The sequence below is a fragment of the Hesperophylax consimilis genome, chromosome 3 (assembly GCF_061612785.1).
Source record: "Hesperophylax consimilis isolate HC1 chromosome 3, BYU_Hcon_1.0, whole genome shotgun sequence".
NCBI lineage: Eukaryota > Metazoa > Arthropoda > Insecta > Trichoptera > Limnephilidae > Hesperophylax > Hesperophylax consimilis.
The window spans coordinates 36,824,778-36,842,684 of record NC_142838.1 but is presented as its reverse complement, the minus strand read 5'-3'; the positions used below and the strand labels follow the sequence as shown (position 1 = coordinate 36,842,684).

The 17,907-nt window shown below is 35.7% G+C and overlaps 1 protein-coding gene across 1 annotated transcript in view; it reads left to right on the top strand.

Moving 5' to 3' along the window:
• The window catches only part of Gyg (glycogenin 1), an 81,493-nt gene extending 63,986 nt beyond the window's left edge, over positions 1–17,507 (top strand). Inside the window, exons 4-9 of the mRNA XM_089650612.1 lie at positions 1,695–1,857; positions 3,655–3,781; positions 4,704–4,875; positions 9,811–10,644; positions 12,746–13,235; positions 15,913–17,507. Of these exons, the coding sequence (XP_089506738.1) occupies positions 1,695–1,857; positions 3,655–3,781; positions 4,704–4,875; positions 9,811–10,644; positions 12,746–13,235; positions 15,913–17,255 (3,129 nt within the window). The 3' untranslated portion in view covers positions 17,256–17,507. The remainder of the gene's footprint in view (positions 1–1,694; positions 1,858–3,654; positions 3,782–4,703; positions 4,876–9,810; positions 10,645–12,745; positions 13,236–15,912) is intronic.
• The last annotated feature ends 400 nt before the right edge of the window (positions 17,508–17,907 follow it).

Below are 17,907 nucleotides of genomic sequence, written 5' to 3'. Positions count from 1 at the left end.
CTTTGACAAAGGATAAAACAGTGGTGACATGTGATGAAAATATGAATAGTAAATTTTTTATTAAAAAAAAACGTTACCGGACAGCAAAGTGCACATAAGATTTTTTACTCCAAATATGCTAAGGAATAGCTGGTTAAAGTTTGTCTGGTACGTGCCGATACACCCTGTATTTGGCATTTTGTAGATGAACTTAGAGATGATTATGAATCGAATCGGATTAAAATATCATTTTGGAAAAATTGTCACTTTTGCGGTATTACACACTGAATGACGATAAATTATGTGAATTTTTTGTACCATTTCATCTTGTGTAGCAACTTATTGAACTCTCATTAAAGAAGCACGCTGGTTATATAATACTTGTGTGTTATTTTAGATTTATCAATGAAATAGAGGAAATAACAATTAATTATGCATATTCTTTTGATTAATACTGGATCATATCGGTGGTGTTACTAACATTGACCTTATTGCCAAATGTGAAGCGATTATACGACCAATATTGTGGCATATCATGAGGTTAGCCACTGGGAAAAATAATTTCACAGCTGATAAACTGCTATAAGTAGAAAATTAAGTAAGGAGATAATAAAATTTATTTTAAATACAATAGTATGTCCGTTTTTCTGTATCGCTTAAAATGTATACACTTATTGTATTTAAAAAAATGGAGTAGCATGGAATTCTGTCTCTTGCCTATATATTTTATCTGGTGAATGCTGCAATGAGTTATAATATTAATTTAATCATTATTTAGCACTAGAGCCAAAGTAATATTATAATTTATATTATTTATGGCTTTTCCGAGTTGATTTAGCAGCAACCATTGAATGCTCCCATTAAACCAAAACCGGGGTTATGGATTGGAGTAAAGTTGATACAGTGTGTCTGGGGGTAAAGTGCGCTAACTTCGGGGGTTGATTCTACATGATTTTAGAAGTAAACAAGAAAAATAACTTTATTGAAATTCTGATGTTTTAAGGTAGTTTTTAGGTAAAACAGATGAATTGTTCGTAAGGGAAAATAAATATTCAATGGAAAAATATTTTTGCACGAGAAAATGAACATTGGAATTTCGAAAAAAATTAATTATCTTTTTTACTTCTACCATCATGTAAAATCACTTCTCGAAGTTAGTGCACTTTACCTCGGACACCCTGTATAAACCTCCTTTTTACAGACAGGGCGAAGAGTTATCTTTATATCACCAGTTGTGAAAGCAGCATTACCGCACTCGCAGTACAGCTTCGAATGAAGCGTTAATGAACTTCTCAATTTTTACTGAAATTGGCGAAACATACATACATCCAAACTTATATGCACTTTATCCGAAAACTCGTAGCGGTAAAACAAGCGGGGAACTATGAATCTACATCACTTATAACTTGACCTTTTTACTTTTTTACTTTTTTTATCGCAACTTAAAGGGTTATAAAAAACTTTTGGAATCATTCCTAATCTCCAATGCATTTTAGAAGACAATAAACAGCTGATGGTAACCCCTTTAGCAACTGATTTTTTTATAATTTCATGTAAAAAATTCAACTTTGTACTGAATTTACTCGAAAATCGACGCCAAATGTGATATAGATTCACTAGTTTCACTTTGTATGACTAGTTTTTGGACACCATGTATGAAATAGTTATTTCTGTACCTATTCCTAAGACTTAACATTCGTTGTGTCTCTGTTAAGGTTCTCCAAAACTGCGATGAGCTGTTTGAGCGGGAGGAGCTGTCCGCCGCCCCTGACGTCGGCTGGCCCGATTGCTTCAACTCGGGGGTATTTGTGTACCGGCCCTCCACTGAAACCTTTGACTCCCTCATAGCCTACGCCAAAGAAAAGGGCAGCTTTGATGGTTTGCTCAATTCTATATACCTACATATTAGTCACTAATCAAATAAATAATAGACAATTGAAACTGTGTCAGTGTCGCAAACATCGATCACCCATAATACTGCAGATTGCATTTACGCATTGTGGAGCCTTTGATTCTACCTACACATCAAATGCATAACTTTCACTGGCTCCACCAACTTTGATAGCCCAATACTTTGACAGTAGACATACACTTCCATGCCATTTATCCCGTTTTTTCTATTGTCTATAGTCTTATATCACATTTTTTATTATTATACTTGACCGGACCCGTAAAAATCACAGGATATTATGTTAGTAAATAACACTTTCTCGAAAATGGAAAAACGCAGACCCTTTAAAAATCACGAAATTAACTTAAAAAAACGAAATTAATTAACCCTAAGAAATTTAAACAAACGAAATAGACATTTCACATACAGTATTCAAATAATTTTCTGATCAACAAAATATTATACTAAAGGTAGGTACTTTATCGCTTGTCTGAATTCTTGACACGTCCATTCCAATTTTGAAAATGAAAATGCAGCAATTTGCTGCACATGAAAGCTGTTTTACAAAAGACATGATGTGGTGATAAAAGCGGTGAACGCAACCTCAGAGGCACACAAAACAACAGAGCTACGGTAGAGCGTCACATGGTGCAGAAGACTACAGTTTTAGACTACACGAATGACTCATTCTCATGCTTTTGGCAATAACTCTCTAGAAGGAAGTTCCACTCTTGCGCTTTCTTGGAATGCCTGAATCTGCAGCAGTTTTGTTAGGAAAAAACTGTAAGGAGGAAGGAAGCTGGAAAATTTTCGTATTTCTTCATTACGAAATGAGTTTTCTAAACTCACTGGGAATAATAAATACATCATAAATATTATATATTTTCTTTTTATAACATTAGTGAGTGAATATAAGTAGCTATCCTGGCGAAACTACATAGGATAGATCTATACGATTTTCATTATTATATAAACACATTACATATCTGGAAAGACAATTATAAAACAATATACAGGGTCTCCTGAAACTCGTAGTACAAGCGGGAAACTGGTGAATCTACATCACATTTGGAGTCGATTTTGTAGTATATTTTTTTTTTTTTTGAGCTTTCGTTATCGAGTAAATCGAGTTTGAAGTTGATTTTTTTTTTTTTTTTTTAATCAAATTCTTATAAATTATTACTGAAGATCAAAGTACCCAACTGATTAAAACTATTTGAAAGTAAAACAAATGAAGAAACTCGGATTTGAAGCATTATTTTGGAATCACCCTTCATTTAACCCGGTGTAATCATAAAATATTTCTGCTCTGCAGGGTTAAAACATCTGTTATTCAACCCTAAACACCAGAAAAAACTTTAACCCTAAAATAGCCGAAAAATATTTTTTTTTGGTTTTTTTTTTTTTTTTTGAAAATGCTCAAATCAAAAAACTTTATGTTTTTTTGGGTTCCCCATGTGGTGTAGATTCTCCAGTTTCCCGCTTGTACTACGAGTTTCCGGACACCGTGTATACAACAATATGGCACAATTTATAAAAACATAATTTTGCAAAACACAAGTAGTAGTAAAGAATGGCGGTCTGCTGGGAATTTTAGCCAGCGCAATAGGGTTAAGTAAGTTTAAGTTTCTTGCCCATTTACCAGAGAGCAGGAGATCGATGCTGTAAATTTTTTAGATCTCACTCTATTGTGTTATGTGTTAAACAGACTTTGCGTCTGCATAAGTCAGCGATATTTTTACCTTCTGACCACGATACTAATATTTAAATTTGTTCTATTTCAGGAGGGGACCAGGGCCTCCTTAACCAGTACTTCTCGAGCTGGGCCACCGGAGACATTAGTAAACATCTGCCTTTCCTTTACAATGTTTGCTCTACGTCATTTTACTCCTACTTGCCTGCGCTTAAGCAGTAAGTTAAAGCTTTCATATTACTAATTTACTGACTTATTTTTAAATACGATTACAGTGATATTTTGTTTAATTCGTCTCTGTTCTGGTAGAAAGTGTTTACTGTAACGGGACAGGGACGAACAAAAGAAAGGAATGAAATACAAATAAATAATTCTAAAACTCACTTGGTCACCAAAATCTCCAATTTTGCTTTCAAATTTATGCAGCCTAAAAAGTATGTATGTACACTTGGTTATTGAAACTTTTCAAATACAATACTCTCTCACTAATCTTCCATTAGGTGTCCAATGTGTGTGAATAGTGAATGTGGTGATTTATAGTGCTTGCGGGCAAAATATAATCAAAATTAAAAAGGTATTTCGTAAGAACAAATACCGCTATCGATCTTTTTAAAATTTCCATTTTTTGTTTTGTTTTTACGCTTTCTAGAAGACGGCATGTTGTAAACTTATTCAAACAAAAAACGTCGCTAGAACACACCTCTGGCTAATGGAAATGTCTAAAACATAAATCATGGACCCCGGTGGTAAAATGGTCAGCTTCGAGCAAGCTAGACGGCCGTATAGTAACTGAGTGTGTTAGAGTAAGATAGTGTACAGTTGGTGTACAAATCATGGCCCTCCAGTCTAGGCACGTGGCGGACTAGATCAGACCGATCAAAAAATAATGACAGATTATAGTGGTTGTCGGGTAATAGAGCAGTGGATTACTGAGAGATTACTGTACGTTTAATATGCACTCTTAAAATTTCGCAAACTGTACATAGTCACAAATAAAATTTTATGCATATAAAAAACTGTAGGTACAGTGCAAATAAAAAATTCGTAGGTGTATTTAACTTCTGATTTTGGCCACTTGCACAGATATATTGTTTGTACTGTTTATTTGAGTGCATCCACTAATAAATATTTGAATTTTAGATACGGCAACAATATGAAGATTGTCCATTTCATCGGAGCCCTGAAGCCCTGGCTGCAGTCCTACAACTGGGAATCCCGCTCCGTCAACGACTCTGGCTCCCTGCAAGGCCCGCTTCAGCACTGGTGGGACATCTTCACCAACAACGTGCACCCCATCCTCGATGTGGCCATGGTAAGTGCGCTGAAGTCACTAACCTCATTTTTCTGTGTGTCTCTCTTTGTCAATTATATGGTATACAGTATGGACAAGCTGATGAATGCTGCAGAATTATGATATTAATTTTATTATCTAGCACTAACATGTGAGGCAAACACTTCTGTAATATCTAGTAGGATACTTTGTCATTTGTTATTTAATAAAAGATTAAAAATGAGGGAACTGCGATTGTTTGAAAGATTTTCAATGGCAACACCAAGATAGTTCGTATGAAGATAAAAAAAGCACAATGGTCCAAGTGAATATTTTTTACTTTAACCAAACAATCTTCTGAAATTGTTGTTTACTTTCCAAAAGGAGATGATTTTACATCATATATTCTTAAATAATTTTTTTATTTCTTTTTCATTATTCAACTCTTTGCAAGAAAGGTAAATTACATAGGAAGGCAAGTTTTTGGTATTTCTGAAATTTATATATACGAAATAGTCTTAGGACGGGTTGTTTCGGAGAATCTGAACAATTCATAAATTTCAACGTTCATTTTCCAGTTCCACGAAAGATTTTTTCAAGTTCTGTTTTTATTTCAGTTCTGTCTAGCCAATAACCTATAATGATATATTAACAGAACTTGCATAGGACTTTCACAGACCCCGGAAATGAACGTTGAAATTTGATGAATTGTTCAAATTCTCCGAAACAACCCGTCCTTAATATATTAGATGTTAAATAAATATATTTTTTTTAAATATATCAAAAAAGTTTAAATAAAATATATTTTTTTTTTAAATAAGTAATGTTTTTCCGTTGGATGTTATTGCTTGTTTACAAATAGACAATCCAATGTAGAACATAACCTCAAATCTAATAGTACATGGCCGTAATTGTTTCAAAATCGACATAAATATTGATAGATACGGATACGGAGAGTGACGGTCTCCGTCGTGGTCGAGGGATTAGGCTCTCGACTAGTAATCCGAATGTCGCGGGTTCAAATCCCGGCGTGCGCAAGTAAAAATTTTTTTATGAATTTCTTTTATTTCACAATTTAATAAAATAATTAGTATACTTGTGGCACGTTCCAGAGTGGAAGATATTCTCAGTATCGCCCTGGTGTAAGACCACCATTCAGAATTTAAGAATTGCTTGAAATGGCTTTAACCTTGTCTGGTGACGAAATCTGAATAGCCAGGTACTCCCCCAACTTCCTCCTCCCCTTATCCTTTCTCTACCCACTACCTTTAGCCTCACAACATACCCCAATTGAAGATGCCATAGTCTCACTGGCTCCACTGGAGCAGTTGGGGGGACTCTTGAGCATTATTCTTGTAACTAAATGAATAATATTATTTGTTAACAGAATGAACTATCTTTTCAACAGTACATTATTTATAAATATATTCCAAGTTTGACACGAGCTTCCTCGCTCGAAATTCAGACTGAAATACCCAGTAAATCTGTTATTCCAAATGAGTTATCGGAAAAAAAACTTCAAGATGGATTTCTAACAAAAAACAATAAACGTCAATGGTGTTGCCATAGTAATAAACATTTTTAGTTCCAATTGAATAAATTTCTACATATTTAAATGCCAAGCTGTACATTCACTATTTTAATATGACAATGGAAGTTTGTAATGACAAGGTTTTTGTTGTCAATATCAGGTGTCTCTGTAATTTTACTTATAACATTTATGCTTTTAAAGTTTTAATTAAACCATTTTTAACCTTTTGAGTGTGTTTTGTGTTAAAAATAATAATACGGTGATTCCGCAAGAGTGTAATGCGATATTCCTGCCACAATAACATTAGTATCTATATGACCTTAGTAATAATCCCCCGCAGTGGTTTGTTTTGTGGTGGATGTATGTGGTATGTATTGCGAGAAGTATAGAGTTTCCTTTGCTTTGGATGAATGTGCATGACTTGAGTTCAGTCATCGGTTTGGACCTTTTAAAGACCAGTTGAACATTTCTATGCAGCCAGCCAACCTAGGAAACTTAGGAAACGTAGAAAGCGTAGTTTACTGTGGGTCAGAATGTGACTGTCACGAAATGGTAAGTAAGTTGTTGACGATTCTTATTGTTGTCACCCGGCAACAGGAGATACAAATATCTTTTTTAAACTGTTTTAGCTTTTGTACATTTTACTTCTTAATGCATTTTTCTGCTTTTTTTCTTTCTAAAACCTTTTTATCACATATAATTTTTGTACATATTCTTGTATATCTTATAATTTTGCATAATATGTATCCATGAATATTGAAATGTAATTTTGTGTTTAAATCATTCTGTACGTGTGAAAGTGAAGTATTTAGATCATTTAAATAAAATGTTTAATATCCCCTATGAAGAACCCCCAACGCATGAAGTAATTAATGTTTAGATTATGCACATATTTTGTGGACTGCACTTAATTGAACGATTTTAAAACATTGACACATCTTTCTATAAATTTTATTCACACATTCATTTACCTACAACACTCCACATTGGTCATTTTTAGCGATGCTGTGTAGGATGTCTTTTTAAGGAGACAGTGTATATTTATTAATTCAACTGCTGAAGAACATGAATAATTAATTTAAATTGTATTTTTCACTGCCACTCGTGATATTGTTTATTTAAGGCGATGCACCACGCCGTGTAACATTTGGAATCATGCCGCTAACAATAACACTCCTTATGTAGATGGCCATAAGGTGTAAATTCCCGCTTAACACCAGCCGCCTATTTTTATTTATGCAAGAAAAAAGCATTGCCAAAAAAGTCAGTCAGTTTTTATAGGCCTGATACTTTATTATTTTCTGGGATTATAAAAAGACATAAAAAAGTTCTCGATTATTTCAAAGGCCAAGATTTTTTCTAGTCGCAGTATTTAATTACACCTTCTAAAATATTTCCAAGCGATCATTTTTTCCAATCTAAACACACGGTTTTGCATTACTTCATAGTGCTTCGCCTTAAATACAGTTAATTATCGATGTTCATTCCAAGTATTAATGTAACGGTCGGTGGCTGAGTTGACATCGCGTTTAGGTTCCACCCAGGCGTTGTGTGTTCAATTCCTCGGCTGGCTAAGTCGTCCATCACAACACAATCAACATTTTCCGCTAACTGTGGTGGTAGTAGGAGATTTTCAAATATTGTCAGGTTACAAGCAGTGGCGGCTCGTGACTTTTGGGTGTACTAGAGTGCTAATATTATAAAAAATGGCATTTCTGATGTTGTTATAGCTGAAAACAATTTTTTATTTTTTTTCGAAAATCAATTTTTTGTATGAAGATTTTCAGGAAATTTCAGTATAGCCGTGCGCCGCACGGAATTCCTGAAAATCTTCATACAAAAAATCAATTTTTCTAAAAAAAATAAAAAATCGTTTTCAGCTACAACAACATCAATTAAGCCATTTTTTGTAATATTAGCACTCTAGTAACCCAAAAGTCACGAGCCGCCACTGGTTACAAGACAACTAAACAGTAACAGTAAAATTATATTTAAACCAATAATTATAATAATACAGTAAAATTGATTTAGTACCACTATATTTTCATATTTTTGACACTCAGGTTTCAGTTGTACCCTGCTTTTATGTTAATTGATAATATTATGTATATTAGTATAAAGATAAAACATTCAACAGCAATGCATATAGTATTTTTCAGCCTTCTCTCTCGCATGTGTCGTCTGTATAACAAAAATGGTATGATCAGTAAGGACCTCCTGTCAATTTTTTTATTACCAATGTTCACCTTCTAACTTAAATACCAGTGTTTAAAATATTTTTTAAACACTGTGCTTGAATGAACTAAAAATTATTGTCCGCTCGCGGTTTTTGACTACCTACTTTAGTTCTAAAGTTATAGCAAATATACAGCGCCCTTGAGGTGATTCCTCACAAAAACGGCGCTATATAAATTAGTCAAATATTATTATGGGTGACAGAGTTATCCAAGTTTACACATTAGAGTTTTCCAAGCCTGATCTCTCCAAGGCTGGCAGTGAACCTGTTAAGTGTTTCCAGAACCCACCGACCAATCAGAGGGCGTTTGAGTGACTCACGGTTTTAATAATTTTTAAATGACAATCTATTAATTCTACTTGTAATAAAATTTATTTATTCAGAATCAGCGTTTGTGCATTTATATGAATATGTATATGTTTTTTAAGCCATAATATTTTTCACTCAATTCCCTATTCTCCAACTCTCCTCAAATTTTAAATGGGTTTACTATAGCAAAAGTTGTTAGTATCCTTAAATTTGCACTTTTTAGTCTTATTTTTTCTTTTCTTCTCTTTATAGATAATTATTTATCTCTGAACGCATGATGAGAACTTTTTGTAAATGTATTAATGACCTTACTTTTATTTTGCTTCATCAATATGTCGACCCCACTTACGTAAAAATCCCGATTATTGGGGAAAGCAGTTTAAAATTTATTTTTCATCACTTTTCTAAATTTTGTACACATATTTTCATTTTCATGTAAAATTTTAATCCGTTAATATTTGGAATTACAGTGATAAAAATAAACTTTAAACATTCTCTTCAACAGTTGGAGTTTTGAAGACACAATAGTTTACATGGGAGTGGTCGATGTACTATTTATTATCTTCTGTTAATGTTCCTAATAAAAAATAAATAAATTATACATCCTTGATAAAGCTTGAGAGTACAATTGATAACTGGTTAGGGTCTAAAATATTAATAAACGGTGGTTTAAAAACAAAATTGATATATTTACTTTATAAAGACACACCACAAAGGGCTTGCTTTCTTTGAAAAATTTAATTTTCTAAACTTGACACTTACACTTACTATAGCAACAAACAACAACATTATATGGTAAGTGTGTCAATGCATTAAAAGCATTCATATTGTAATGTTGCCTAACCCTGTTGTTAATACACTTGTATTTTGTGCATGCGCATTTTGGTTGCGTTCATGGTAGGGCCAGCGGCAGTGTGGTGCAGCGAGCCCCGCCCTCTACATCCCCCCTCCGCCCAACCAGCCCTCCCCCTTCCCATGGCACCACCTCCTCCCTACTCCGTTCCCCAGCACCGAGCAGCCCCAGAACGCCGCGCACCACTTTGTGGATCCTTGGGAGCACTTCACACCGGCACCGGTACCACCCCCACCCTCGCATTGCCGCCAGGAGTCCCCGCACCAACACCAGGTCCTGCCCCACACTTCCCACATGCCCCACACGCAGTCCAGAACCACAGAACCACAGGGGGAGGAGAGACAAGAAGAAGAAAACCTCTATCTCTTGCGGGAATATGTTGAGCAGATGTACACAACGAAACCTTGGTACGAACAGTACACTCCCGAAGATGAGAGTCAGAGCGAAACTGATAATAGAGATGATAGGACTGACACGATGTCACAGGACGACATCTCAAATTGCGGCCCCGGAAGCTCGCACTGTGGAACCATAGAGTACGTCGAGACGTATTCGCATACCGACAATAGCAAAACAGACAGTTGGCACGACTGCCAACACCAACACCCCATCATATATGACCAAGATGTTGTGGAAGATGTTAAAGAAGATGCCATTGAAGAGTCAGTGGCGGAAGAAGAGCTGCGGGCTCCAGTGGAAGAGGTACGGCCGCGTCATCCCTACGACAACTTCTACTTGCTGCACAGAACAGTAATGGACCGAAGGGGCAAGCGCTGCTCCCACGAGGCGCCCCCTACTCCCACTCCACCCCCCACCCCGCCACCGCCTCCGTGCCCCCCCTCCCCGCCCCCATCCCCACCCCACGCCCCCCAGGATGATCAGGTGGGTCCCCTGCGCTGCACTTCCCATCACCATAAACCCATTTGCATCTGCGGCCCAGATCACACCTTTATTACATAGTACGGAATCGGAGTGCAAAACGAATCCATCAACTTATCACATTGGAAATCTACGCGTGCGCTGAAACTAACCTTTATATACTGAGCCCAGATATTTAGGGCACCAAAAATGCAAACAAACTCTGTATGTGGAATGCGAGGATACCTGGATGCAAATGGGTTACCTCATTTCATCTATATTGGAAAACATTTTCCCTTATAGTTTGTTCATCGAATATTGAAAAACCTCGATCACAAACATTGTCACTGCATTTACATTATTATTGAAGTGAGAATATACCCGCTGTGTACATATACATACATTACATAGGTGTTGGAGAAGGAGGTTTGCGGTTTGATTCCAAATAGACTTGTGTTTTATTTTCAAATTTCATCTCAAAATTTTTCCTTTCCCGCTTTGCTTCATACTTAAAATGTATTTATTATTTTCTTTAGCGCCTTCTAACATTCTACTACTTTTGGGTTGGATTCTACTCCAAACTTTTAACAATTTTCTTACCTCTGCTAATTTTCCTATGTATTTGCACTTTAAAATGATTGAAATCATTAATAAAGTTTTTTTTCGTTCCAAAGAGATTGCAAGTCGGAGCGCCTCTTGCTTTTAAAGCAATCACAACTCCATGAAATATCCTCGAAACGGAGTAGAAAACAATAATTATTTATTAAACATATATAAAATCATTTCTCAGTTGTTGTTGCTACTTATTTTTTTAGTGGTGGAAAATAAATTGTTAAAGAAAAAAACATTATTTATTTCAAATTGAAATTTAAAGTTATTATAATTGAGGAACAACTTTTATTATTTTGAGGTTATACCCGTCAATAGTGGCGGCTCGTGACTTTATGGTGTATTAGAGTGTTAATATTACAATAAATGGCATTATTGATTTTGTAGCTGAAAACGTTTTTTTTTTTTTTTTTAAATTCAATTTTTGTATGAAGATTTTCAGGAAATTTCAGTTTGGCCGTGCGCCGCACGGATTTCCTGAATATCTTCACACAACAAATCGAAAAAAAATCGTTTTTAGCTACAACATTAATAATGCCATTTTTTGTAATATTAGCACTCTAGTACATCCAAAAGTCACGAGCCGCCACTGCCCATCAATGTAATATATCACTGAAGAAGAAGATGATATTATTAAATCTAAACAAAACATGAAAACAAGGCACAGAAAAATAAAAAGATAACAACCACAACTAGGAATCGAACCCAGAATCTCTTGTCTTACCGGGACAGGTGAGTGGTTTAAGACGCCTGTTAAGTTGTGACCGTCTTGTTCTATTTCATGTTTTGTTTAGATTTATTAGTATTATCTTCTTCTTCAATGATATATGTATTATAATTGATGTTATTAACTATCTTATGGGGTGTGTGATCGAGGTTTTTGAATTAATCAGTTCCCACCAAACACATTTAGATATTAATTTATGTTTAGTGCCCCCTTCCTTTTTTGTCAATAATATTTTTTCTATGTAGAGCACTTTGGACCCCTATCACCACTGTAAAATTATATACGTAAATAATACTAAAAAACTATTATTTTGTAGATTATTAACTTAACGCATATTAATTCAAAAAACCTACACTATACAGATAATATTATTTTATGGATTTCAAGATCACGATGCAAAAATAATGTAGCGTAACAATCACAAAAATAACAGTTTTGTATTATTTTACTTACCTTATTTTCTAATCTAATTCTTTTCTTCGTCTGTTTTCTTTTAATCAAATTTTGTAAATCTATTTCGATGTATGCACATGAAATTTTATGAAATTACAGGTATTTTGTCAGGCTAATAGGATAATTATTCGTCTAATTTATTTTAAACCCAGTACAGTTGGAGAATATATTGAAATCTAGTTAGTCAAATCAATGTAATAAAATCTAGTTAGTCAAATCAATGTAATAAAATCTAGTTAGTCAAATCAAAGTAATAAAATACCTTAATGACAAAAAGGTTAAAATTACACATAGTTATTCCTCACTGACGTTGTTTTTGTGATGATGTGTTTGCAGGCTGGTGTGGCTGGAGCCCTGTCCCAACTGACTCTGGGCTCCTCTTCTCAAGTCCCGGCCATGGAAGAGCACCTCCGGCGCCAGGGATGGGAGGCCGGCAACATTGACTACATGGGGGCTGATGCCTTCGACAACATTTGGGCCAAGATCGCCCAGACCCTCTCCGGCCCTACCGCTGAGCCAACCCCCGAAGCGGCCCCCGTTATCCCCGTTGTAGCTCAAAAGCCGGCACCCGTTGTTGCGGAAAAACCAGCTTCTATTGTCGCGGAGAAACCAGCCCCTGTTGTCGCTGCAGCGCCGACCCCTGTCCCAGCAGCACCCGTTAGTAAACCAACTCCAGTGGAAGAGCCTAAAGAGAGCAAGGAGACCCCGGCTCCCCCGTCCAGCATCGAATCCTCCACGGCCTCCAGCGGTTCTTCGGTCTCCTCTGGGTCCACGGTCTCTTCCACCTCATCCGCTCCCTCGGTGGTGAGCACCGATAAGGATCAAGGTTTGTACGCTTTTATTAATCTTTGACTTGTTGTGGCTAAATGTTTGTGAGCTTGAAATAATACCAAAATTGTGAGAAGAATTTTCAGATGTAGTAGAGACATAATTTATCTTAAAAGGCAAAGTCATCAAACACTTCAACAGGCAAACAATTTTAATCGACAAATCGTCGTCGTTCGGACAAAAGTCACCAAACCACAACACACATTTTTGAGATATTGCAAATTTGAAAGCTAAAGTATATTACATAAACTTTAAAACACGGTTTTAAAGTTTGTTTAATGGAAATTTAAAAGTTTTATCTACCCGCATTTAACTATTATTTTGTATATTAACTTATGTAATGTCGTCCGATTTTAGAGAAATGCGTGTATGTGATTGACACCAAAAGTTGATAGAATGCATTGTCATCGACATCAAATCTATCTACCGAGTTTATCCGATCGAATGCCGGGAAGTATAAGTTCATTTCTGCTTCCAAGATTTGCATTCATTCATTATCGAAAACAAAAGTAAAATTCAAATAGACATTAAAATTTAGATATCTCGAATCTTGTGCGTGTGGGTTGGTGACTTTTGGCTGAACCGCGATGAAATGTTACATGGATGAAAACCCTCGAGGATCCGTTTGAAGTTGATTTCTGCCGGTTTGTTTGCCTTTTAGGTGCACATGTGAACTTAACACTCCGTTCTACACGAGCATGAAGTTTTTTTTGTGACCGATATTTTGTCCGAGTTGAGTGACCGCTGAGAGACTAGAATAGCCACCTTTAACTTTCTGTTAACTTAATGCGCCCTCTATTGATGTAAAATAAATATTGGATTTGATTATCCCATCCAGCGCCCGAGGATGCGGCCCGAGAGACGCAGCTTTGATAGTTTCAGGTAACGCCGCCTACGCAATCCCCTCTACTCTTCTTCTAGGTGACCGGTGCATGCTCCTCCCACTCACAACCTCACTGTATATACTGCTTCCAATGCTACATCTCGATTAGGGATAATCTCTCATTTTATTAAACGAAACCATCCAGTTTTGTAGAATATTCATTGCAATAAACTACATACATTTTATTTACAAGTAGTGCTGTGATATTACATTATTAAAACAACCTCATCACGTAGTTTGTATCGATTGCACTTCATTCTTTTTGCTTTCAAACTGTTTATTAAACATGTCCCTGTCCAAGTTATTGTTTTAAGTTTAAACCAAATCAGGTAGAATTTTAACCTTTCGACTGAAACCAAAGAAAAAATTACGACCTTTCTTTCTGCTTATTAAAAAAGATTTTTTATTTCACATGATTCATTAGGTTTTTTTAAAATAAATATGTACAACTTTTAACAACACTTCTTTGGTTTTATTAAAACAATTTGATTTGTGATTCAGAATTTTCATTTTTGTATCAAAGTTATCATTTGTAAAGAAAACCAATTTCTCTTTACTTTGCATGTAGTAGATTTGTTGAATTGAATAGAATTAACTATTTATAAGAAATGTATAATATTTACCACAGCAATTTTACTAATCCTCTGTTGAAATCAGAGGAATCGTAGACAAAATACAATCACTGTTTTTTGGCATGTTGTCTTCTTTTTAGTAATAGTTTTATTTATTATTTCAAACACAAAATGACAATAACCTAATCTGGATGTAGTATTATTACCACTAGATTATTTTACAAGCATGACTCCACTCAAAGGCGAAAAACGCACAAAAATATACCATTTATGTTTTGATTGGTCTTATTTTGTTCAAGAAATGCATTTACTTTTATTTTTCAAACTTTAATCTGCTGTTCTAGGGCCATTTTGTAGCTGCAAACAGTTCATAATTTTATTTTTTCACTGTTATACATATTAAATTACATACAAAATGCTTTAATCAGTGGATTCAACACATTGAATAATAATGAAGGAAGTGTCGCCTCATTAGTCCTTGGCTACCGATTGATAATAAGCTCAAAAATTAACCACTTAGCCTCTAGCTTCAATGCCCAAGCCATGTTTACTTAAACACTTATAGGACATTGATGAAAAAAAAACACTAAATCAATTCTGTTTGTCAAATTCTCTATTTGAAGAAAAGTAGTATTTTAAAAATTATTTTACACATAGCATTGCACATGGTTTAAAAAAAAGCATGTACATATGTTATTTAGTAAATAAATTTGACACAGTAAACAATTATGAAACAAATAAGATGTGCATTTCTTCAACGTAAGGGCAGAATATATGTTTTGATGCATCATTTCATCTATTTTAAGATTGTGCGTCTTTTGTCTATGAGAGCAATAGGAGCAGGAGGATGCATTTAAATGAAGTCCATCATATTATTTGTTTCTATCATTGAAGTCTTCTTTCCTTGGCTACATATACTATCTTTTGGCTGTATTTAGTGACAATATTATTGATTCTAATGCTGTTGTAATTTTAAGACTTCCTCTCAGCGTAGTGGTGTTGGCTTCTATTTCAGCTTGTTATGTAATTCTATGATCTAGTGCAGTTGACCTTATCTCTTGGCTTGTATGATTAACACTGTAGCTTTCTTTCCATTAACTCTGTTCCAGGCTCTAACACTTCTTGTTCCATGTTGTGAAAACCTTAACATCAACTAAACGCCTTATCAAGAACCTTTTTGTATGGAACCAATAATGACAATGAACCCGTGTCTTGTGTAGCTACGGCAGAAGAGAAAGGAGATAACAGACAAGTGGAGGCAGGATCAAGATCAGGATCTGGAGAAATCCCCCCTCCAGCCGTCAGTGCCCCACTTCCAAAGCAAATGGAAAAACTTGTTTGTCATCTGAAGCCGGCCTTTGAAGTTGATCAATTACTAACACCCGAAAGTGAGCACGAAGATGCTGCCACAATAGCGCAAAGTATCATCGCCAGCGAAGAAGCTTTATATTCACCCATCATCACATCTGCAACGCCCCCCGTGTCATCGCCCATCGCACCCATTCTCCCGCAGAACGTCCAGGACCTATCCGTAGACACGGCTATCCCCGAGACACCGCCCATCCCGGCTCTCGTGTCTCTTGCTCAGATTGGAATCCTCCCCTCCAAGCAGCCCATGCAACCACCGGAATCTAAACCCAAGACTCCAAAGCCAGAACCTGCTATTACTGTTGAGCCCAAGATTCCTGAACCTGTTGTTGCTGAGCCTAAAGTTGAACCCAAGGAACCTGCTGTTGCTGAACCTGAAGTGCAACCTGAGCCTAAATTACAACCCAAAACTCCAGAGCCAATTGTTGAACCTAAATTACAACCAAAGACACCAGAGCCTGTTATTGCTGAACCTAAACTACAACTCAAGACTCCAGAGCCAGAACCTGTTGTAGCTGAGTCTACAGTGCAACCCAAGACTCTAGAACCAGAACTTGTCCTGGCTGACCCTCCTAAGCCAAAAAAAATGGTTAAGAAAATAGTCAAGAGGGTAGTACCAAAAACTCCAGTGGAACCTACTGCAGATGCCGCAGAACCACCAGAAACTAAAATACTAGTAGAGATCAAAAATCAAGCTCCCAAAACTCCCGATGCTGTACCAGAACATAAATTAGTATGTTCAATCAAAACAAAAGAAATCCCCTCAAAAACACTAGCCGAAATCGTTATTCCCGATGATTTAGAAAGTATAAAACCGATTAAGTCACTTAAAACAATGAAAAAAACAGACAGTTCTGAAAAATCTGATTTGGCGAGTCCAAAACCCACTGTTGATGCAGGTGCACCTGAAGAAACGGCCACTTGTCAGATTAAACTAAAAACAGTGAAGAAAACTGAGACTGCCGCTCCCGCGCCCACAGTGGACATAAGCCTGAAGGCAGAAGTTGCGAAGGGAGAGGAGCCCTCCACGCCGGTGACTCCAGGCGAGGAGGCACCGGCTAAACCAAAGGTCAAGAAGATGGTCAAGAAGGTTCCTGCCACTCCCAAGGTGAAAGTGGAAGGAGACGGCGAGGGGGCTGACGCGCCTGTCCCACCTCCCAGAAAGAAAATCGTTAAACCCAAGGAGAAGATATAATCATCATTGTACTCGTGAATATCTCATCATTTTTGTTTGTACGCCATTTTATTATTATATTTTCGCTTGTTTCATTCACTATCATTAAAACACAATATACATTAATGTCCTCTAGTCTAACTAAAGAAATGATTAATTTTTATTGATATTTTTTATTCTATTTTTAATCAGTTTTATTTACCGAAAAGAATCCATCAGCAATGCCATGTTTTCCACCATATATTTATTGCCAAAGGAATTTTGTATTAAATAAAAACAATTGAATTTCGTAATAAAGTATTTACAATTTGATAAAAATAATGTCTATTTATTTCATAGATTGTGCTAGGTATGAAGATTACAAGTGAAAAATAATTAATTTTAGATTATTTCATTTTGATGACAATACGTGGTATCAAAATAAAAAAATCTCAAAAATATATTTCATTCAAAAATAGTCATTTGTTACTTTAATCGCCCCAATACAAAGTAATGACAATTTACAAATTAGATATCGCTCTCCTGAACAGTTGTTGTTTTTGACTTGTATTCTTTATTCTTACTACATTACTAAAAATAGAAAATTTTAATAGAATGCTTAATACATATATGCAGCATTTTCATAATTGCATAAAATGGGGTTTGAAAGGCAAGAAAGAAACAAATTAATGTG